The sequence below is a fragment of the Pagrus major genome, chromosome 5 (assembly GCF_040436345.1).
Source record: "Pagrus major chromosome 5, Pma_NU_1.0".
Classification (NCBI taxonomy): domain Eukaryota; kingdom Metazoa; phylum Chordata; class Actinopteri; order Spariformes; family Sparidae; genus Pagrus; species Pagrus major.
The window spans coordinates 111,871-136,073 of record NC_133219.1 but is presented as its reverse complement, the minus strand read 5'-3'; the positions used below and the strand labels follow the sequence as shown (position 1 = coordinate 136,073).

Sequence of the window (24,203 nt, the reverse complement as noted above, 5' to 3'; positions counted from 1 at the left end):
ATTCAAAATAATAAAGACCACAGCAATTAAAGACCAGAAGAACAATAGTGTGACTGCTGTGTCAGCAAAGAATTTCGTTTTCCAGCATTCACAACCAGTAAAGATTTGAATAACTAGAGTATAAATGCATCTGCATTCACCTTCATGATTGATAGATACATAAGGGATACTGGGTGAAAAAAAAACAAGGTAGGATACTGAAAGGTTATGCAAGGCAAGAAGTGTATTCTTATACTAAGAATTCACTTACCCCGTTTCTGCATGAAACTGAAGAGGTCATCAAGAAACTGTTTGCGCTTTTCATCACCATCCAATTCATACAACTGAAAATGAAAAAAAGAAAAAATCAATTAATAGAACAAGAACATGTTTGATCAGTGATAGCTAGGTCCCCTGACAACGAGGTTAAGAACTGTGGCTAACACAGACGAGGACAATTAAACAATCTCTATGTAACCTTGAGCACTGAAGCCCGAAAGGCAAGAACCCTATTGTTTTTGTGCCAGTTTATTAGGGTTCAAGCCCAAAGGGCTAGAAACCTCTTGAGTTTGTGCTGGTTTGTTAGGGTTCAAGACTGAAGGGTTTATTAGGGTTCAAGCCCAAAGGGCTAGAACCACAAGTTTGTGCTGGTTTATCAATAGGTTTTAAGCCCGAAGTGCAGAACCCTATTGTTTTTGCTTAGGCTTGCTGAGTTTGTGCTGGTTTACTAATAGGGTTCTAGCCCAAAAGACTAGAAACTAGTTTGTGGCGGTTTATTAGGATAAAAGCCCGAAGGGCAAGAACCCTATTGGTTTTGTGACAGTTTATTATTAGGGTTCCAGCCCGAAGGACTAGAAGCTAGTTTGTGCTGGTTTATCAGTTTATTGTACAAAAACCCTAAAGTGACATCTACTTTTTCAAAACACCACGTTTGGGGAACAGCATTGTGGGACAGAGATACACAATTCGATTACAATTGAGCATGGTTAGTTGAAAAATATGGCAGCTGTCAGTCAATATATCTTCACAAAAGGAGGGTCTTAGAATAAATTGAGATACCATATTGATTGCTGGACTGCAGGCATGGCCTGTCACTGAATAAATAAAAAGTGATTACATCATAATAAAAAAGTGAAACATATCTTCAGGCTGACTTGGTTACAGCATTCACACTGTATTTTCACAGGAAATGCAATTTTTCTAGTTATTATTAAAAATATTATTTTGACATCAACCCGGTTTGGACCCAAGGTAACAGAATGCAATGGACGGAACTTCTTCACAGCGGCTCTTGGTGGCGTTGTCCCGGAGACGAAGTCTAGGTACCAGCAAGACAGGTCCAACCATTCTCTTCTGGTTTGGCGATGGAAGAAGCAGCTCAGTGATTGTAGGCATAAGATTGGCTGTCTGTCCGGATCTCTCTGTCAGCTGGTTGATGAAAAAATATTTATCCAGTGTTGGTGGCTTGACTGAATAACTTAAAAAGATTTGGCACTGGCCAAACAACACAAAGTCTTCAGGAAAAACCACAAGGTTATATAAAACTGGTGGCAAAGTTATAATAGATTCAGTTGGCATTGAAATGTGGCAGTCAAATTAAAAACTGAAACTTGCGCACAGAACAAAGTCCCTGTGTCAGGGCTGTTGCAGACAGAGATTCAAGCTTAAGCGTTACTTACAATATGTATGATGTTACTGTTTATAGCCATTAAACATACAGTCAATACCAATTCAAGATGAGGTCTGATTCATTCAACTGTAGAACAGACCCCATCTCCATCCTGTGGAGGAGTCAATCATCCTTTTGGTCCCAGATAATGTCAACAGGCCTCTTATTATAAATCAGCTTGAGTTGTTAAGCTCATCCATCGTTGGGAGTGGGCAACTTTGTTCTTTTTCTTCTTCTGTACCTTTATTGTATTGATTCCTCTCCTACAGTTTTGCATATAAACACATAATTCCACTTTTTATATGCCATAATTTGTCCCATAGCGTCTATTATTTTTCTTGCCAATCTCTGTTCCAGTAACTTAGATATGGATTTTTTACTGTAATGTTTTTTGAATTAATGTCTAAATGAGTCACATAAAATCATAAATATCTCATTAAATCATCAAACTTGGCAAATAGGTACCCTTTGCATTTAGCATTTCATGTTTTGGCTAATAAGTCATTATACAGTGAATTCCCTGAATGGGGCTTGATGAAATAAGTTGATTGAAATAAGCCAAACCTGTTTGGACCAAGAACAAGTCTTCGGCAATTTTCGATTTTTTGTTGATGTTTTTGCCTCTATTCTCACATATTTCACCTGTTTTTTGTTATCAAATGTTTGAGGGTGTGGCCTGATGCAATTGACAGGCCCTAACTCTTTAGTGCCTAATCTAATTAGGATGAAATCTGGGAATGTTGTACACAGAGGCACAATGCATTAGTCTGTAACAATTCTACCCCAGGGTACGCTACAGAAACAATATAACAGATATATGACAAATGGTAGTTCTGCAAATCTGTTGTCTGTCAGGAGATGAAACTTGGTTCACAAGTTCACCATGAGTATGTGTGTGACATACTTCAGTGTGGAACCAACAGTGCCACCTTGTGGCAATTAATAAAATGCCGCTGTATGTCTTAGCACAAATTCTGGGTGGTACCATCAGACATCAACCACCAGCTCTGCTGTTAAATGTGGTGTCAATTCTTGCCACAGGGGATGCTACAGTAACAACATAACATATATCCCTGCAATTCTGTTGCCTTTAAGAAGATAAAATTTGGTACACAAGTTATCTATGAGCATCTGCGTACCAAATTAAAGTGCAAAACTTACAGCTTCATCTTGTGGCCAGTAAAAAATGTTGCCAAACCTCTGCCAAAAAAATGAATGCATGATTCAGTAAGCACCAAATTCCGGTGGCGCCATCAGACACCTATTGCCAAAACTGCTTTGAAAGGTGATGTCATGTCAAGTCTAGGTGTCTCTACAGTAATTTGGCTGACTTCGGCAGTAGATCTCTATGTGTAGCAAACTCCCTGTTCTCCTTTAAGAACTACATTTCCCAACATGCCTAGCTTTATCATGTTACGCTATGCCAAGTGCAGAAGCATCCGTCTATTACTACCTCCGAAGCATAGAACAACATGTCTGCTACTCAAACAGCTTAAGTTTCTCTTTCCTTTTTGTGAAGACTTTTGTGCATCTGTATGAATCTAAGTATTGTCAGACTGTATGTGTATGATGTTTATATTGACTCATGTTCATATATGACTCAGAATAATTAAGTCAGCATGGTTACAAACTCAAGCTAAAGCTAATAGACCTTGTAATGGGCTCTAGCATGTAGTACTGCCTTCATTTTTGGTTTTATTTCGATTTAGTGGTTAATAATCCTGTTGTCTTGGAGCATTATTGCATGCAACTTAATAATTTAGCAGTAAGTCTTACTGTCTTAAGAGAAGTTAACCCTTGTGCCCTCCTTGGGCATTTTTGTACATTTTTCTCATTTTTTTTTTTTTAATTTGGTGATCATTTTGGCTGTGTTACAGCTTATGGCATGAATTTTTGCAAGAACTTTTCTTTTTAGTAAAATTTTTGAAATCCAATGTCTTTTACTCTCACATGTCTTTTATACTCTATTTATGCATTTTGCACCCTCTGGACACCTTTGTGGCAAAAATGTACATGCACAGAAAAACTGCTATAAAATCGTAATACATCAATATTTTTTTCTACTTTTTTTTTCATAAATCACTTATTTTTATAAATAGTAGGGAGATGGGGCTCTGGTGGTGATTAGAGGCTTTGATGTGTCAAAGATTAGCAGCAAAATTGATTTGATTGCATTAGTATTTTTTATGTAGTGACAGATACTCCCTCTGGACACCTTCTTGGCCAAAAATGCCTCATTGACTGCCATTCAAACCACATTTTTTAATCTCACTGCCATTACAGTATAAAACCATGCATTATCTAATGTCAGCATTTCATTTAGAAGAAAAGTAGTGATATTTGACATTTTAAATGTCATCTTATACACTACATGTATAAATGATAAAAATAAAAATTTTAGACTGTTACATGACGCCAGCTGCCAACATCAATGAAGAATTAAAGTTTTAAAGTTATAAAAAATAAAATTATAGATTAATTTCACTGATTGTAATTTTTTTTTGCAAGTTGATGTGTGTTTAAGTGTATGCTAGCATTTGTATTATTGCCTCCAAAAGCACATGCTCATCATTGTTTCTATGTACATGCACTCCATTGGGGCCTCATAATTGATCCTGTGGCATTATCATCAGTTTTACATTTGTGCGGTTAACATTTTTGAAATTGCTTGCTGTTCCTTTACCTTTCAATGTTCCCAGCACCATGGACCACCTGCAGTTCAGCACTCAGAATGCATTCACTACCCACCCAACACAAAGCACAAACACAGACATACACACCATCACCTACCTCCGGTACCCTCCCCTTTACAATCCCACCACCCTACCCCCTATGATTTTCTCCTGAGTGCTGACCTCCATTGATCCTTTAATAAAGGTGAAAGCTAATACACTTCTAAATGACCAGTTATTATCTCTGGGGCCTTGTCCAGAGGGCCCCACTGATTCCAAAGGTCATCCCTCTGTCTTCCAGTATTGATTAAGTGGGCCTGTTAATGTGACTCTAGGTGTCACTGAGAGTGAACATTTCCATCAGCTGTATCAGGCTGGAGTGGCACATTTATAAGCCGATTAGATTTGATCGTTGCCCCAGTGAATACGGCAGGATGAGAAGCGTAATGGATATGCCAATAATGAAACTACTACTACTAAAATACACAGATTGCAGACACAAGGAAATACCCTGCTGAGATATTTAGGGCCCGAACGCTGAAATGTGTGAGGACCCTCTTGAAATATTTTTCAGGGGCTAAAGGTACTGCCCCTGAGGGTAGTTTAACCTAGACATATGAAATTAAGTACACGTGTATCACACCTACATCTATATATATAAAAAAAGCCTATTGGCACCATGACCTAAACCCAACAGGAAGTTGGCCATGTTTAATTTAGTGCTCATTTATGTCGATTTACATGCATTATATTTTAACAAACTTTTCTGATGAGAAGTTATGAAAAGCCAGAGTTTTGTTGAACTGTTGCGACGAAGTGAAGGTCACTGATTTGCCATAAAACAGGAAGTTGCTGTAACTTGGCTGAACTTGGTTGAATCTTCAGCAAACGTCACACATTTGGCAAGAGTCCCGGCCTGAACACATTGGCTCATTTGGGATCATTTATTTATGTGGTTTGAGAGGGAGAGGTCTGCTCAGATGATTAATAAACAGCAGCAAACTGATGTGAAGCTGATTTACATGCAAATTTATACAAGGAGGCTGCCCTGTCACAATTAACAACATTGAAAACTGCATGCAAACTGATATATGGGTCTGATGACATTTTAATGAATGGGAATCGATCTAACTGTACTCCTGCTGGAAAACTGTCCGACTTGATTGCAGCTTTTTGGCTCTGCCAGCTGCTGCTACCTGCTCTCTTCCACTCTCCAGCCGAGGTGCAGTTCAACTCAAGACAATTTACATGCCAATATTCACTTACTGTCATAGCGTCCCCTAGTGGCAGCAGGAAATGACATGTTTTAAACTATGAGATATAGCTCCGAGCCAGATGACCACACCAACAATTAAGACCTTGATGATGCTGCATTGTGAAGATTGTGAGTTTTCATGGAACGACATGGCCATGGCTGTGTACGGCAGGTTAATATATCGTATTTCATATGTCGTGTAACTCCACTGTACATGGTCTAATCTGCCCTAAATGTCACATGTTTGATAACAGTCCCAACCTGAAAACATTACCATGCCAATATTCTGTTACAGTCACTGCACCCCATAGTGGCAACAGGACATGACACGTTTTTATACTTCTTAGTACCCTTGCTAGCAAGTTGACCAAATCCAACTCAAAGATTCTGAGCTCTCATTGGACACCACAAGATCTCGCAATATTAAAACGTGACGATATTTCAAATCGAGGTGAAAAGCTGTCTCGCGATATATAGGTGAAAACAATAAACGGCAACAGGGTGACAAAAAAGACACAATCAATATGTAAGCACTGAAAGAAAATAGTGCCATACACTATATTTTATGAGCACTATGCAAAAACACCTACAGAACCACCACAGCTCTCTACTAAAATCAACTGCACCCTTGAAGAAAACACTGAAAGGCCAGACAACGCTTACAAATAACAGTATCTCAACTTCCACAGTCAAGTGCTAGAGCCACGGCAATAATGAAAGACATCAGCGTTTTCATTGCAGCTGATATAAGGGCCATTTTCCGTGGTGGAAAATCAGTGGCTTCTCCACACATTGTAACCGAAGTACACCATCCCATCACACGTGCATTTTACTCGCACAGTGGTCATGAACCTCTACAAAGATAGCATACCTTTCCGTCCCTGCTACCTCCCTTCCAAGTCAGCGTGTCTTTTCAACTGCAGGAGACATACACCGATAAGCCACAACATTAAAACCACTGACAGGTGACGTGAATAACATTGATGTCTGTCTTATAACTGTGGTTTTGTGGGTAAACACATTGTCATCTTTGGCTTCTCTTCCAGTCTTCTGCTGCTCCTCTCCGGTCACTCATCCTCCAGAGCTGCTCTTAACTGAGTGTCTCTGTAGAGCAGACAGGTGGGCTGCCATTGGGCTGCCCTGCTGCTGCTGCACCACCTGGTCTGTACGCTCTACCAAACAAGCTCAGAGACGCTGCAGCTTTGACAGCCAGTTGTGGGCGTGTGTTTGCCATGGCAATTACAGCTCACAGTCCACTGCATCAGCTCCACTGCTGGCTGTTTGTTTTAAACAGCCGCGAGGAAAACACAAGCACAGCATATTGACACCAGACAGCCACTGAACATACAGTTAGGAAATAACATGTCAGTTCTGTTCTGTTCTGTCAGTTTGCTGACGTCCACTGGACAAGAGGGAGGAAGATCAGTGGGACCCACAGCCGAGTGCCTGGTCTTGGCTGTCCTCCTGTGTCCACACTGCCCTGGGTGACCTGCTAGTCCCAATATACAACCAGAGAGTGGAAGGGAGCTCAGTGGGCCACAGTGAATTTACTGTTTAATCAGACTACAAAAGAGACAAGAATTAGTTATCTAAAGTGCTATTTCCTAACTGTATGTTCTGTGGCTATGGGTTGTGTTTTATGAGGGTTGGATGTCATAAAAAAATATTGAAAACGTCTACATTTAATTTTTAATTAGAATGTAATTTGATGGGAATTAAATACAATTTAACTTTTGATATGAAATGTTGATGAATGTTCTCATCCAGGTCATGGTAAGTGAAAAAAACTTGATAGAAAATCGTTACTCATCCATTAAATATATTTATTTTAAAATAAAGTTTCAGTGCATGGGAATTAAATGCAATGTAACATTTAATATAAAACTATTACTCATTAATTAAATGTTTTTCATTTTAACGTAAAGTATCATTGCATCATTCCAGTTGATATATTGCAATCATAACTTAATTCTGTTGACATTTCAAGTGGAGAAGAGCTTTATTTTATTACCTTGCAATTCTCCACTTTTATTTTAGAAGCTATTTAAGTTATTATAACTTAGTCATTTAATCAATTTACATACTTTTTTAATTCTTTTATTTATTTATTTTTGGCCTTTTATGGCTTTATTGATAGGACAGCTTCAGAGAGATGACAGGAAACAGGGTGAGAGAGTGGGGGGATGACATGCAGCAAAGGGCCAAGGCCGGACTCAAGCCCCAGGCTGCTGCAGGTGGGACAAAGCCTCTGCACATGGGACGCCCGCTCTACCAACTGAGCTAATGGGCTCCCCATACTTTTAGCTTTTTAATATATTCAAATATGTTATCTTGGGCATTTCCTCTGGATTAGATTATAAAATCTAGGCCTTCTGATATCAAATCGACTGTTTAAATGCACCAGAATGAATGATATGACAAGTATAATTTATACAAATACACAGAAATTCTAGGGGAGAACCCCCCACTTTAACACTTTACACTGGTTTTATCTTTGGAAAAAAATAAGTCAATTTATTTCCTAACATTTTGTATGTTTATTTGCTTCTTTGCAGTTCTTTGTCGCAACTATGAATTACTGCAAGATGACATAACTAAATCGATGACTAGATATCTAGGCTTAGATATAGATATAGATTGAATTTAACAGTTTCACATCAAAAATCTGTGTTTCACAACATTGATACACACATTGGTACACACGACCCCTATCCATTCTGGTGAAAGTGGAGACTGTACATATGAATGCTGTTTTATCCCTTCCAAAAACTCCCCATTCAAACCTAACACCTAATTTTGCACTATGCATGTTTGATTGGCTCATCTCTGGTTTTGTATTGACGGGTAGCAACCATAGGTTAGCAAGCCATGTGAAAGCTCAATCTCAATTATCTCGTGTTTCTACTACATCCTCTGCCGCATTAAAGCTGAAGCTGAAAAGGCAGCTCTAATGGAACATGCTGCAGCAATTAAGAAAAGACATTTAATAGAAGCAAAAATGGAACAATTGAGAAAGGAAAAGAAAATACTTGCATTGGAAACAGAGATGGCTGCTGCTGATGCTAAAATACAAGTTTTGGAGGCCAGTGCATCAAGGAATGGCTCTAGAGTGTCTGATGGAATGCACTCTTATTTTGAACAGGCTACTCCTCAAACTTCCAGTAATCTCAATCCCACAACAGCTGCCTACATTCCTATAGAAAAGCTAACTAGCAACCTACCTCCACCAATGGTTGTTTGTCCACAGGAAAGGACACAGGAACAAATTCCTAAAATATCAGTCAAAACCAATACTCTGGGCCCTATTTAGACGGTCTATAGCACATGGCATTTTATTGCGTGTCCAAGTCATTTTGCTAGTTAAACGGCGGATAATCTGGGCGCAAAGGGTGGCACATGGCGCGAAGAGGTTTAGATGCTGAATTAGTCATGGGTGTGTTTTGGGAGGAACATAAATCAAACCCATCCAAGTGTCATCTCCCATTTACTTTAAGAGCCAGGTGCACCAGGGCCTGGCACATATTAAACAGTAGCACTCGTCTTCACTGAAGAAAAGGGATGTGATCCTCGGCTGCTGGACCCTCTGCCCTGCCGTTTCACAATCATCTGTCCCATAAACAACTCTGTTTGGCTGCATATAAAAGAATAAATTGATATTTAACTGAGGAGGAGGAGGAGGTGCGCTGCTGTGCATCCCTCTGTTTGTGTGCGGTTCTCAGTCCGTGGATCAACCCGTACGGGTCTTATCATATATCACCCTGATCAATAACGGGTGGGATTAAAGGGGAGAAATAAGTCCTTAAAGGAATAGTTCAGGAGGGTACCCCTGCGGGTCTCCAGCTGCACTTTGAGGAATGAGAAACTACACCGGATTTCTCATCAGCATGAGGGTGAGTCGATAATAACTGAATTTTGTTCTAGAGTGAACTATTCCTTTAAAGAGGAAAATATTAATGACGTTACCTGCAGCGATCCTCTAGCAGCAGAAACAATATGTGTACGTCTACATTAAAATGCTCATTTGCGCACGAGAAACAGCTAATAAACTTCATTGATTATTTAAAACTTCTGACTCATTTCATTTGGAGAGTTTTAACTACAGCTTTTAGTTTTGTTGATTAAATGTGCCATGATATTTGTTACAATGACATGACCGTGCACGGAAATGTTTAAAATAAAAAAAAAATAAAGCAGCCTGAGTGTATGAACAGTGTGAATCCGCTTGTGTAGGTGCATCTAATGCCCTTTTAAATAGCAGGAAACAGACTGCACTTCTGACTTTAGACCAGCTTTTTGTTGGTCTATGGTGCAGTCACTTTCCGCTGCTTCGAGATAGCTATCCACCATCAGTGCGCCTCACCACACCTCATTTTAAGACCAACACGCCCAGTGGCGCACAGGTGGGCACAAACTAGCAATGACACTTGCGCTGCACTGTGCATGTAAGATAGTCCTCTGACTCTTAACGGCAAATCAAACTCAACAAGGTCCAGCATTAATACTTGCTCACAGTTTCCTGACAGTTTGCTGTCTTTTTGCTGTTACTTTGGTGACAGTCAACAGTTAAGGGATATCATCAGCATCATGCAAAGATGAAATGAGATTACGACTCTATTGGTTCAACAAAATCTCTCAACTTCTCTCCCTCCAAGAGACATCCCACTATTCAATGGAGATCCTCTTCAGTACCAAGGTTTTATCAGAGCTTTTGAAAATGGAGTAGAGGAAAGACAAACAACTATGGCAATTGCCTGCATTTTCTTGCACCAGGGGGAAGCCACACAAGACATAGTGCGCAGCTCCCAACATCTTCCTCCAGTTCAAGGTTACTAGAGAGCAAAAATTCTTCTCCAAGAACATTTTGGAAATAAACAAAAAAAATCTTCTGCTTACATGGATAATGTTTACAGTTGGACACCTATTAAAGGTGAGGATATTCAAGCATTACAGGCTTTTGCTGTCTTTCTCCGTGGATGCTGTAATGCAACAGAACAAATTATGTACACAAGAGAATTGGACATGCCATCCAACATGAGGAATATTGTGCTGAAGTTACCCTATAAACTTTGAGAAAAATGGAGAAGCACTGCACGTGACCTACAAGAGCGGCGAGGGCAAAGGGCTATGCTTCAAGGTCTCGTCGGATTTATTGAAAAACAGGTCAGGAGTGCATCAGATCCCTTGTTTGGCAACATTCATCATACACAATTTGTAACTTCAAGCCGAGGTTTACTCCCAAGGCACACAGCATTAGAGGGAAAGGCCAAATCAGAATGGACAGGAAAATAGGAAACCTCTTCCTCCCCCTCTAATTACAATGGTTGTTTGTTTTGCCAAAGGGTTGGTCACTCATTGGACAAGTGCTCACAGTTTAAGAGGAAAGTGCACTGTGACAAAATCCACTTCATCAAGGAGAAAGGAATCTGTTTTGGCTGTCTGCAAGGGGGCCACATTAGCAGAGGCTGTATGAGTTGAGTAGAGTGTAACGTGTGTGGCCAAAAGAACCAAGGAATTCTCCATACTGAGCATCAGGATAGAGGAATATCCACAAAGCAACCAGAGAAGCCAGCTAAAACAATGGTGAGTACTGCAACTGTACCCCAGATATGTGGCCTCACCGGTTGTGAGGACGACTGTGTCTTCTCTATTGTCCCAGTCCAAGTGAAGAGTGAAAAGGGTGACAAGGTACTGCAAAACTACGCCTTCTTGGACCCTGGTAGTTCTGGTGCGTTCTGCACAAATAGTCTGGTGCAACAGTTGAATGTGTGTAGACAAAGAACCTACATTCTGTTACATACAATGGGTCAGGAAAAAACTGTGGACAGCCATGTGATAAAAGCTTTGGAAGTGTCTGGATTGGAAAGGGATGACTTCATTGAGTTGCCTGAGACTTTCACCCAAAAGTGCATCCCTGTAATCAAGCTGAATATTCCCAAAGGATGTTGATCAATAGCCATACATACTACATTAATGGCCAGGGCGATGGACCCTATGCAGTAAGAACCAGAGTGGGGTGGGTTCTTAATGGTCCACTTCAAGGTGGAAATGACAGCAGCAAACACACTGGCTGCTCTGCTGTTACTACCAACCGTATTTCACCAACATTGAGGAATATCTGGTTAATCAATGCAACCACGATTTCAGTGAGAGGTCATCAGAGGAAAAGGCTGAAATGTCAAGAGACGACATCATTCATATATAAATATTGCCGACAGCTCAACAGTGCTGAAAGATGGCCATTACTTCCTTACATTTACATTTACATTTAGGGCATTTAGCAGACGCTTTTGTCCAAAGCGACTTACAATAAGTACATTTGTCACAAGAAAGAAACCACAACATATCACCATTGATAAAGTAGAAAAGAAAAGATAGAAACAATGTTCAAGCTCTCATCTGAGCAAAGTAGCTGCTATTTATCAAGGATACCTTAAGTACATAAGTGCTATGATGTAAGTGCTAAGGGTAAGAACATACAAGTGCATATGATTTTTTTTTTTTTGGGGGGGGGGAGTCATGCTATGCGGGGTCAAGGTGAAGTCTGAACAAGTGAGTCTTGAGTCTTTTGCAGAAGATGGTGAGTGATTCTGCTGTCCTGACATTAGTCAGGAGTTCGTTCCACCATTGAGGCGCCAGAACAGAGAAGAGTCAGGACTTCGCTGGGCGGCCTTTGTTTGCTCTTAGCGATGGCGGTACCAGCCGGCCAGCTGATGTAGTAGAGCGAAGTGCTCACGCTGGGGCTTGTGGTCCTTGACTTCAATTTCAAATCTGAAAACCCCATCTTACTAAACAACCGCTGCATCACAGCACAGCGCCTGATAAGCTTGAAGAGGAAGTTTTGGAATAATCAAAGGTATCAAGAGGAGTATATACATCTTGTCTCAGTGATGTAATCGATCAAGGCTACGCTGAGATTGTTCCACTAGATGAACTAAATCAGAGTGATGGGAAAGTCTGGTTTATTCTGCACCATGGGGTATATCACCCCAGGAAAGGAAAGTTGAAAGTGGTCTTTGACTGTGGAGCAGTGTACAAGGGAACGTCACTAAATTGCTGACTGTAACCCAATCTTACAAACTCACTCATCGCCATCCTTATCAGATTCAAACAGATGTCAGTTGCTGTGATGGCTGATATCCAGGCGATGTTTCATTAGGTCAAGGTCTCAAAAAAGGACATTCACTTTCTCTGCTTTCTGTGGTGGCCTCAGGGTGATAGCAAGCAAGCTCCGGTGGAATATCGTATGACTGTTCAGATGTTTGGAACAGTGTCGTCACTGAGTTGTGCAAACTATGCTCTAAGAAAGACAGCAGATGACAACCAGTCTCAGTTCTCTACCAAAGTGATCAGTACCATCAGCTGCAACTTTTATGTGGATAACTGCTTAAAGTCTTTGTCTTCAGAGGAGAAAGCAGTACAAATGGTGAAAGACCTGACTGATATCTAATAAAGGGGGGTTTATCCTCTCGAAGTGGATAAATAACAGCTGCACAGTTCTGGCATCAATTCCTGAGGAAATCAGAAAAAAGGAAATTAAGGAGCTTGATCTGAATAAAGACTGCCTTCCCATGGAGAGAGCACTTGGACTCCAGTGGTGTGTGGATACAGAAAAATTCAAGTTCAGAACCACAGTGCAAGAATGACCAAAGACAAGAAGAGGGATCCTGTCAGTTGTCAGTTCTTTGTATGATCCTCTGGGATTCCTTGGTCCTTTCACTTTGACAGTCTAGCTAATGTAACAGGAGTTGTGCATAGGAAGTTATGGATGGGATGAAAAAATTCCACAACTCTTTTGCGAAATAGTGGTTTGAATGGCTACAGGGTCTTGGAAAGATAGGAGAGTTAAAAGCGGATTGCTGCTTCAGACCCAAAGATTTTGGAAAACCATCGGTGCACAGCTGCACCACTTCTCTGATGCCAACCAAGAGGGAAGTGGTACTGTGTTTTTTCTGAGGCTGGAGAACGATAACAAAATGCTGCATGTTGTATTCCTAATTGGAAAAGCCAGAGTTGCACCATTAAAGTGAACCACCATTCCCCAGATGGAACTTATGGCTGCTGTCCTCGCTGTCCGGATTGATAGAATGCTCCAGAAAGAGTTGTAATTTCAGCTGCAAAATCAACCTTTTGGAGAGACGGTACAACAGTCTTAAAATATATCAGCAATGAGACCAAGCGTTTTCACACATTTGTTGCGAAACAGAACAGCTGTCATAAGAGAAGCAACTGATGTCGAACAATGGAGATAAATTGGATCTAAGGAGAATCCAGTGGATGAAGCGTCCAGAGGAATGAAAGTGGATGACTTCCTCACAGACGAAAGGTGGATTCATGGACCAGAGTTTCTCTCTAGGCCAGAGGAGGAATGGCCTCAATCTGACATGGATCTCAATGTGATTTCCTCTAATGACCCAGAGGTCAAGAGAGACCTGGCAGTCAAATTCTTTACTAAAGATGCAGAAAATCACACCGATTAGCTGATAAACTAAATCTCAACTTGGATGAAACTGAAAACCGCCGTGGCTTGGTTTCTGAGACTGTTGCAACATCTACATGTTTCCACACTTATTCTGCACCAAAACCATCAACAGCTTGGGCATGGAAGAAGAAATCACATGCTGTGCCATCTCAGGAAAAAATACTGGATAACGAATGCCAACTCAGCTGCAAGGAAAGTCATATCCAAATGTGTCTGAACAAAAGATGGCAAATGTACCTTACCTGATGAAGCACCATTCACCAATGTGGTGGATTATTTTGGTCTCATCAATGTCAAAAGAGAAAAAAGCATGCTCAAAAGCTACGGAATCATCTTCACCTGCTTGACCAGTAGGGCAGTGCATCTGGAAGTAGTGTCCATGCTAGATACAGATTCCTGTATAAATGCTATATGGAGATTCATCTGTAGAAGAGGACAGATATCCAGCATAAGATCTGACAGTGGTACAAATTGTGTTGGAGCAAACGGAGAAATGAGGGAAGCTCTGGCTGCCTTGAACCACAGCAAGATCCAAGGAGCCCTAGTACAAGATGGAGTAACCTGGAACTTGAATCCTCCAGCAGCATCCCATGTGGGAGCGTTTGATACACCCAATGAGAAAAGTTCTAAACTCTGTTCTCTGCCAACAATCACTTGACGATGAAGGTCTGCAAACCATCTTCTGTGAGTTAGAAGCTATTCTGAACAGCAGACCTATCACTAAACTTTCTGATGAGGCAAATTACTTTGAGGTTCTAATGCCTACTCACATTCTTCTCTTAAAGCTATAGTTGGTAATCCTGTTCAGAAACACTTTCTGTTATACTGGGCGAAATGGTCCTTCCATCCTAAGAGTAGTCAATACATAATGTGTTCAGAAAAAGGAACAAAAAAAATCAGACCTCTGTGGCAGCTGTAGGCCTGTAAAAACTCTGACCAATCCCTGCCTCTCGGTCCGAGTGGAAAGAACCAATCATATGCCTCATGTCTCGTCCTGCCCACGCCCCCCTCTGTCCCTCCCTCCTCCCTGCGTGCACTCATCACGTGTCACCGTTTCCGGAAATATTCAGCACACTCAATACCGAGTTAGCAGGAGAGAACAATGCAGAGAAAATGCAGCCAGAAGTAGCACTTCCAGTAGTTACTAGAAGTATCTAGAAGTAGTTACTTGTAACGGCTCGCCCCACTAAATGGGCTACGAAAAGAAAGCCGGAGGCAGAAAAGGCTGCAACGAAAAAGGCTTTGGATAAAGCCAGAGTGAAAGCCAGAGTCAATATCGGTTCAGCTTTTGAACAGTGGAGACAACTGAGGAGGCTGAAGGGCCTAAGAAGTGATGCAGAGGTTGCTGTCTTTCTGTTGGACAGGTAATTATTTGTTTTGCTTCGGGGGGATTTGTTATTTTCATGAAATATGTAACGTTAGCCAACTTAGCTACTTTTGTAGCTCGTATTAGCCCAATGCTAACATTAGCTTCTCTGTCGGTGTAAGCCAGTAACGTTACAGGTCGTCGGTACATACTGCTTATCTAACTTATAGGATCTGTGTTTCCTGCACGGAGCATTGAGCGTTTGTACTCGACGCATCTGGTGGTACATGAAGTAGTTTGGTTGATGTCCAAAATGTGCTGAAATACTCGGCTCTCCTCTGCTGACTCCTACTGTCAGATGCGCGTTCAAGTTTGTGGGGGCATGGCTTTTGAAGGAGGACTGATGGGAGGGGGAGGAGGGGGTGGTGCTTAGAGGAGGTGCCACTTTCAAATCTTGCTAGCTTTCCAACATTACCAACTATAGCTTTAAAAGGAAAACCAGTTTTGCCACCAGGACTCTTTGAGCAAAGAGATCTACACGTCAAGAGGAGATGGAGGCAAGTGCAGTATATTGCTGACCTCTTTTGGCAGCGTTGGATATCTGAATACTAAATTGTGATGCAGGAGAGACAAAAATGGTCCAGAGCCAGAAGAAACCTCACTCCTGGAGACATTGTCATCATTGCAGATGCTACAGCTCCAAGGAAGCTCCTGGATGATGAGCAAAGTTTTGGAGGCTAGACGCGATGACAAAGGCCAAATGTGCACTGTATGCCTTCAAACAAAGGACAGTATGCTGGAAAAGGCCTGTCACCAATGTCTGTTTGCTACTGGAGGCAACAGAGAAGATTAAAAAAAAAACCCAAAACAAACAAAGGGACTGTTCAAAGAAGCATATATGCATATGATTAAGAATATGTATTATTTTGTTAATGTTTTCTTTGGAGATATATTTTGTAATTGTGTCTATTTTACACAATTAGGGGGCGGAGAGTAGAAGCCATTACACTCTTTGATTATTATTAACATTTGTTATTTTGTTTATTGTATTTTGTTCATAATTTGAACACTAGGGGGGCACTAAGTGTGTCCCACAGTGTCTCCATACCATTATCTTGTGGTGGGCTAAAGGCAAAGTTCTTTTCTATTCAGGGAAACACTGCCTCTCAATTAATTGACACAACAGTGTGTGTAATGCGCATCAAAATTGTCGTGCTCGTTTGTTCCTGTGTAAACTGCAAGAGACTGCAGTATCAGCACCAGGAAAAAAAAAACACTTGGGAAACAAACATGTCAACCACTCTGTCTTGAAATATCCATTTCAATAGACTGTGACTTGGATTAGTGCCTTTTATACCAAGTTTAACTTACTGTACATTATTTTATGTCATTTTTATGTATTTGTTTATCTGGATAATGTATTGAAATACTTCTACAGTACTACAATATACATATATTATATAAATATTACAATATTTGTAATTAATATATTTATCCTTTTTGACTATTTTTTATATACTAACACACAGTGACTTAAATGATAATGTGGTACTGTATATTATGTGTCCTCTCCCAGATGATGGGATGAGATCTGTCTTCCAGGTGTCTGTGGTGAACCAGTGCAAATGGGAACTTTGTTTTTGGCTGTGACGTCATTGGCTATTAATGCCAATTCCCTGCTAATGTAGGCTAATGTTCATAGTTTACTGCTGTTTTTTTATTGACCTTGTTTGTGTTCAAATTATAGGTACTTATGATACAGCTGATCTTGTTAAATATAACTGTTTTCCCTAGGTGTGGAAGACTTAGATGCATGCATGTGGTGGGAAGGTTGGGAGTCCTCCTCCAAGAAAATTCATCTGCTGCTTGATGGAGTTCCTTGGAGAGCCTGCAGAGATACTAATCAAAGACTACCATGTATTTTTACATTTTCCAATGATTTGTCCATGTTAAACATGTCTATTCTTTCATTTAATAATCTAAACTTAAATAGACAAATATTTCCACAGGTGAGTAACTTGTGAAAAAAAGTCCTTTGAGTTTAACAAATGTTGGAGCTTTAGGTTAATTAAATTGACATTCAATATCCCTGAAATGATAAAAGCAAACATGTTATTGTATTGTATTTATTCATTCATTTCTCTATTTAATTTTTAAAAATTCTAATTCAGAACTTGTTTTTCAGTGGAAAGATGTGTGCCTGTAATGCTTAAAGGCACCTAATTTCTGATACACTGAATTAAGTATACTTGTCTGTTTTTACTTCCGTCTTGGAACAAAGCAGATCTTTTACAAGTTTTTATAGCTGCCTTCAGTCATAGGTGGACAAAAAACATTTGAATACAAATTCCCCATGTAATAATGTCTCCTTATCTGCATAAAGGGAAACAGTCAGGAAAGTCAATTGGTATTTTTTTTTTGTTTTTTAGCCAATATTTAACCATTGTCCTGTTCTGAGCACCTTATTTCTGTTGGATTATTGTATGTGTAGACTGATTTAAATGGCCTTCTGAACCAAGTGAATAACCTCTTGCGTATTCAGGAACCTTAAAGAAACATGTACAGTACATTGAAGCTGAGCACTGATTCATGTGTTGACAGGATGTCTACAAAGAAACCGTCAAAGAGGACTATGCTGAGTATGTCCTAAAGATCTGTTTCCTTGTGGAAGTGCAGCACACAAGGCCCAACCCCTGCCAACGTGTCTATCATCATCGAGGGAACTGAGGTTCTTGATGATTGTAGATGTGACAAAGGCTTGCCTTCTGCCTCCAGTACATTCCCTAAAACCAATAAAATATTGCTGACTTGTTGTCAGGTAAAGCAGTTGTCGGGTTAATGCTAATAAATAACTTTTCTAACTAGGTCACTCTTTCTACACAACAACTAAAACAACTTAATACCATATTACAAATTGCATGTGAGCAATAACTATATGCATGCAATACGTGAATAAAGCCATAATTTTGGTACACATTTTCCAACTTTGACATTATATATGAAGTACTACCCTTTCGGGTGGATCACCATGGGGCCTAATTTCAGAAAAAGTATGTACAATAGTGAATTGTTTTTGAAATAAGGAGATTTATATCTATATAGTATAATATATAATATATATATTATACTATATAGATATAAATCACATGTACCAAAATGATGGCGACTCAAGGCGGTGTTCATGGGAACTTTGCCAGTTGGGAATTAATTTTTCCAACAGCACATGAATACACTAAGTGTACTGTTTCAAACACTTTTCTACGACCATTGTACATCTGCAGATTGTGTAATTATATGATAATGGTTCATAAACTTGGGGTGTGGAAGCATTGCAGATTAGGTAATGATAACAAAATAAATGTACAGTTCCACTGTGAGCTCAACAGCCTGCAATGTCAGAAAACACATTTAGTGAAAAGGCAGAGGGGGTTTGTTATTTTGAAAATCTTTTTTCCTCTACTGAGACTAAGCCTCTTAATAAATTGTGTATTTATTAATACAAATGGGGGAAGGGGGGTCTGGGGGTCCTCCCCCAGAAAATTCTGAATTTGGTAGATGTGATTTCCTGTATTCTGGTGCATTTTTGGGATGGCCAGCTGGAGAAGGGCAATGCCTAAATTCTTTCAGGTTCATAGCCTTTTGCTTTTTGACTTATTGAAGTAGTGACTTCACGCAACGACTTGGGCTTTAGGGCCCCTTGACCTCTTGGGTCCGGTAGGCTCATTCAGTAATCCATCTTTGCTCACATGCCACAAATGTTTTGGGGCTCCTGGCCCCTCTAGACCTCTGGCCCCCTGGGCTTGGTAGACCCCTGTATTAATATAGTTGTTATTTACACTAAACCAGTCACCTTTTAACCTTAGAGGGTACTAAAATCACAAATTTATTTTAAACTTTCATATTCAAAGTGAAGCACTAAGTGTGGTTTACTGAACTTGAATTGAAAAATAACAAAATACAACAGCAGAGATTGCATTTGTTGTAAACAAGTAAATCAGTTTAATGACTTGTTTGACTTGGCTTAACATTAACATTGACATTGGCTTAACATTACCATCTCTTCCAACTGACTCAAATAAGACGATTGAACTTGATGCAGTGTCTATGCGCACGAATTGTCTATGCACGCGAGGTGTCTAGTTAATGCGCATGACTCAAATGCTGGCAGACACAGCAGTTGTAGACAGGTATATTGATCATGAAATCAGAATCATCTTGTCTTGAATTATTCATTCATTCATTCATTTATGTCACTTGTTTAATTTATTTAATATGTAAAAAGCAGCTGCTTAGTTCGTGATGAGGTCATGTATTTATATGTGATTGCATATGTGATATATGTGATTGGACTTGAGCACAGGCATTAAAATAACTATAGAAAAATAGCAGTCTTTTCGCTGACGGTCTCCTTTGCTGTTACAGGTCATTTATAATCATCAGAGGAATCACAAGACTGTTTCATAAACATTTCAACATTTTCAAGTTCCTCATAGTCACTTTAAATAGTTATCATATAAAATTGAAGAAAAGCAAGTAAAAATATCATGAAAACTAGTGAGTTTTTTGAAGAGATTAGATGCAAATGTAGTAAAATAATTTGGAATAGTGAGTAAAATTTAAGACAAAGACAGAAAATTGCAAGTAGGTTACTTGAGAATAACCATCCTAATATTACACATTGTTTGGCAGCAATAGTAGTCAATAGTTACAGCAATAAGTTCCATATCATGTTGGAGTTTGAAGGACTGTTTATATCGTTCGTTCCCACATAGACAAAGACTGAGTGAGCAAATGGGTGGAGTTCAATAATTGCAGGGATGTACTGGCCTGTATCCTAGATTTTTGCACCAGAGAAAATGTATGTACTGGGCAGTGTGTCGAAGACAGATGGAGTCCACTCCATGCATTTGACAAGGGACGGAGACCCCTAGATAATGTGAGTTGAGGCTATGCTGCGGCGAAAACTAGTGTCCAGCCGATTCATTGGTTCAGCCAGTTTTAAGGCCAGATTTTATGGTCCTTAAATGGGCCTATTACAGACATATTGATAATGACGTATATGTTTTCCAATATGCACTGATATGAGAATTTTATTTTACAGACTATACAATGCAGAAAACAGTGAAAATGGAGCAAAGTCAAGTGATGTCTTCATGGTAAGTTGCTAACTGGTTTGTGAGTGAAACATATACTACAAAGTTTATCAGTGGCGGTCCTAGCTTGCATGACGCCCTGGGCGAACCTCACCTTCAGCAGCACTCCCTGGGTTTGCATTAACTGGGCAATTTTCATACTCATATTAATTATTTATTAATAACAGTACACTGCCCACACTGTTTATAATTACACTGTTATAGTTCTACATATTATGTATATACGATTCTATTTCTTACCTTTTTATTATATTGTTTATTTTGTACTATTATTATTGTTTATTGTTATATTGAACAGTCCTTTGGCTGCTGTGACGCACAAATTTCCCCGTTTGCAGGACTAATAAAGAAATTCTGATTCTGATTCTGAATCCCCTGCTTCACCGCTCCCCCTCACCAGTAGGGTGAGTTGGCACTGGAGGGGCGATCTGCCGAGATGAGATAAGCCCAGAGCGGCTGCTACAGAGCCGGTTACCGTGGGCGACTGTCCGCTCGCTTTTTTTTTTCTGCGCCCTGGGCGGCTGCCCATAATGCCCATATGAGGAACCGCAACTGAAGTTTATAAACATTGATCATATTATTTTCACTTTCAATAAAACATTAACCCTGACCCTGACACCTGCCATGTCACTCATGCTTATATGACATATGCTTGTTAATGTTAGCAAGGTCAGTAATGGTACAGTAGATAATAAAGCAGATTAAAAGGTCAGCTATAAGCATCAGAGCATCTTTTTGCAGCTCAGCAGAAGACAGTGCTGTGGTGTTTTGAGTCCGTTGAGTGTTAATTTCACGCTACATTGGTTAACTAATTTGTGAGAGGCAATGCTGGAAAGTAAATAAACAAGGTCACCATCTTTTAGACACCGTGACAATGAGCTTATCTTACTCGTTAATGCTAAATGTTAATAGTGAAATATTATTAAAGATGACATGTCTTGACAAGCAAGAATAAAAGCATTTCTGATTGGTGTTAAATTTGTTGAAATAATGGTTCAGAATTGGGACAAAGCTATACAACAATGCTATATATATATGTATATACATTATATATATATGTATATAACAGCGATGGTGGTATAGTGGTGAGCATAGCTGCCTTCAAGCAGTTGACCTGTGTTAGATTCCCAGCCATCGCAGAGCCTTTCGTCCATTTGACAGTATTTGTGTTGTGGTGTGAAAGTGTTATCACAGTTCTTTATCTGCAGTCTTTACTACTGTAGTGGAAAGCCCAACGGTCTTCCAAGCATTTGACAAAGCTTTGATTCCTGGCCATCTAAACTGTTAAGGGGCGGCTGTGACTCAGGGGTAGAGCCAGTGTCTTGTTATCGGAAGGTTGCTGGTTCGATTCCCCTGGTCTGCATGTGTATCCTTAGGTGTCTTTGGGCAAGATACTGAAGCCCAAACTGCTCCTGATGTGCTGGTAGCCACCGCCATCAGTGTATGTATGTATGTATGAATTACTGTAAGTTACTCTGCTAAATGCCCTTAATGTATGTGTGTGTGTGTGTGTGTATATATATATATATATATATATATATATATATATATATACACATACATTTATAAAAACATACACTACATGGGCAAGTATATTAATATATACTGTATACATTCATTCAAGTCTAGTACATATATTATGTACCTATTGTATTGAAGATTGCATTGTTAAAATGTCAGTCAATACTTATATTATTTAGATTTAAATTAACCAGCATTCAAGACTTATATCAGGATAAAATATGCCGATCAGTATTGGTGCTTGTGTTTGTTTAATCAGGGCAAATAATATCACACATTAACCTGATTCCAAATTTCATGAGAGGCAGTATATGTGGAATAAGACATTTGTTCCAAACTTAATAGTGTTTCAAAGGTTGGTAACCATGATCTCTGGTTTATATTGTTGATTGTCTTTCAGTTGCTATAATCCTTCTTGCACCAACAGAAACAATATTTTTCTTAAAGTATGGCCAACCTCACAACTTTGGGTCTAAAAGGATGTAAATTGTGAATAAATAAGTGCAACTTTCCCCACACTGAGCCCATTGGAAATTATTATCTAAATGAATTGTTTTAATGAAACTGAAAAAATAATATATTGAACTGTTGCCATGCCATTCGGCCTTAAGAACGCAGTGCAAACCTTCCAGCGCCTCATGGACTCGGTGTTGCAGGACCTGCTCTTCATCTTCGTCTACCTGAACAATTTCCTCATTGCCAGTTAGGCCTGTCACGATAATCAATAAATCAATTAATCGTACGATAAATTAAAATGAGCTTGATAATTTTGCCGGCCTCGATAATTTACATTTGCATGCTTGTTTGTTTTCCTCGTGTCAGTCACTAGCCCCATTCACGCAGCCGTTTGCATGCGGGGATACTGCGCCAATTCTCCGCATCCGCCTTTGTGTGAACGTTTCAAATGCGGTGAGGGGTGAAATTTCGCTGCGCCTCCGGAGGTAGTACCAGAGGCGAACCGAGCCGGCGGCACGGAGCGAGGGCGTGTTGATCTGATGGTATTGGTGTCTGATAACTCTACAGATCCTTCACTCAACAAAATAAAAATAAATGTCCCACAAAGCAACGTTACAGGACCAAACAACAGGAACGTAGTAACTGGTTGTGTCTTTGGCAACTTATGTGAGGAACAAAATACCGCAGTTATTCGTGGAGAAGTGTCTGTCAGCCTGTCGGTCTGACCGACTCTTCGTCACATTTCTGCCCGAAAAACAGCGTCTGTCCCCGGCAAAAAACTTTAACTCACCAAGTGTTTGTCAGCCTGTCGGTCTGACTGACTCTTCGTCACATTTCTGCCCGAAAAACAGCGTCTGTCCCCGGCAAAAAACTTTAACTCACCAAGTGTTTGTCGCGCGACGGTCAGTTACTGTTGTCATGGTGACGGTCAGCCCTCCCGACAAGACTCAGTGAACTTAGTGAACCCCGAGAGTGACAGAGTCAGACAGCGTCCAGTTTACTGATGGCGATTATGTAATTATGTAAATGATAGAAAAACGTAACTTTGTCACTTTCCAGGATGTTTGGTGTGTCAGGATCTCAATTACAACACATTATAACAGCATCCATATGATTATAAACAGACAGCTGGTACATGTTTAGATTAACAGGAGGACACCGGGGAAACACCTTGAAAAAAAACACATACGTCATCATCATGACGTGTACCGTCACGCCTCCGCATCACTACAGACAATGGTGCTAACATTGTTGCTGCAGTAAGGAACCGTGGCTGGCCATGGCTCAATTGCTTTGGCCACAGCCTCCATCTTTATTTATTTTGGATATTTAAAATGTCTTCTTCACATTCCAATGTTAAATATTCTTTAGAAATAAAGGTTTATTGATCTTTGAAAGGGTGTACTTGCATTATTTTGCCATTATCATTATATTAGTTGAATAATGGTCTCAAAGCGACAATATTATCGTTTATCGCAATAATTTCTAGGACAATTTATCGTCCAGCAAAATTTGTTATCGTGACAGGCCTATTGCCAGTACATCCAGAGCAGAACACGTCTCCAGACTCTTTCAACCCGGCCAAGTGCCAGTTTGGGCTGTCCATCATCGACTACCTCGGACACCGCGTCACCAAAGACAGGGCCGTCCCCCTCCCGTTGAAGGCGGACGCCATCATGAACTTTCCACGCCCGGTCACAGTCAATGCAGGAG

The 24,203-nt window shown here is 40.0% G+C and overlaps 1 protein-coding gene across 1 annotated transcript in view; it reads right to left on the bottom strand.

The window, feature by feature from the left end:
• The window catches only part of arid3c (AT rich interactive domain 3C (BRIGHT-like)), a 101,390-nt gene that overhangs the window by 64,559 nt on the left and 12,628 nt on the right, over window positions 1–24,203 (bottom strand). The window contains exon 2 of the mRNA XM_073467173.1: window positions 251–323. Coding sequence (XP_073323274.1) covers window positions 251–323 — 73 coding nt within the window. The remainder of the gene's footprint in view (window positions 1–250; window positions 324–24,203) is intronic.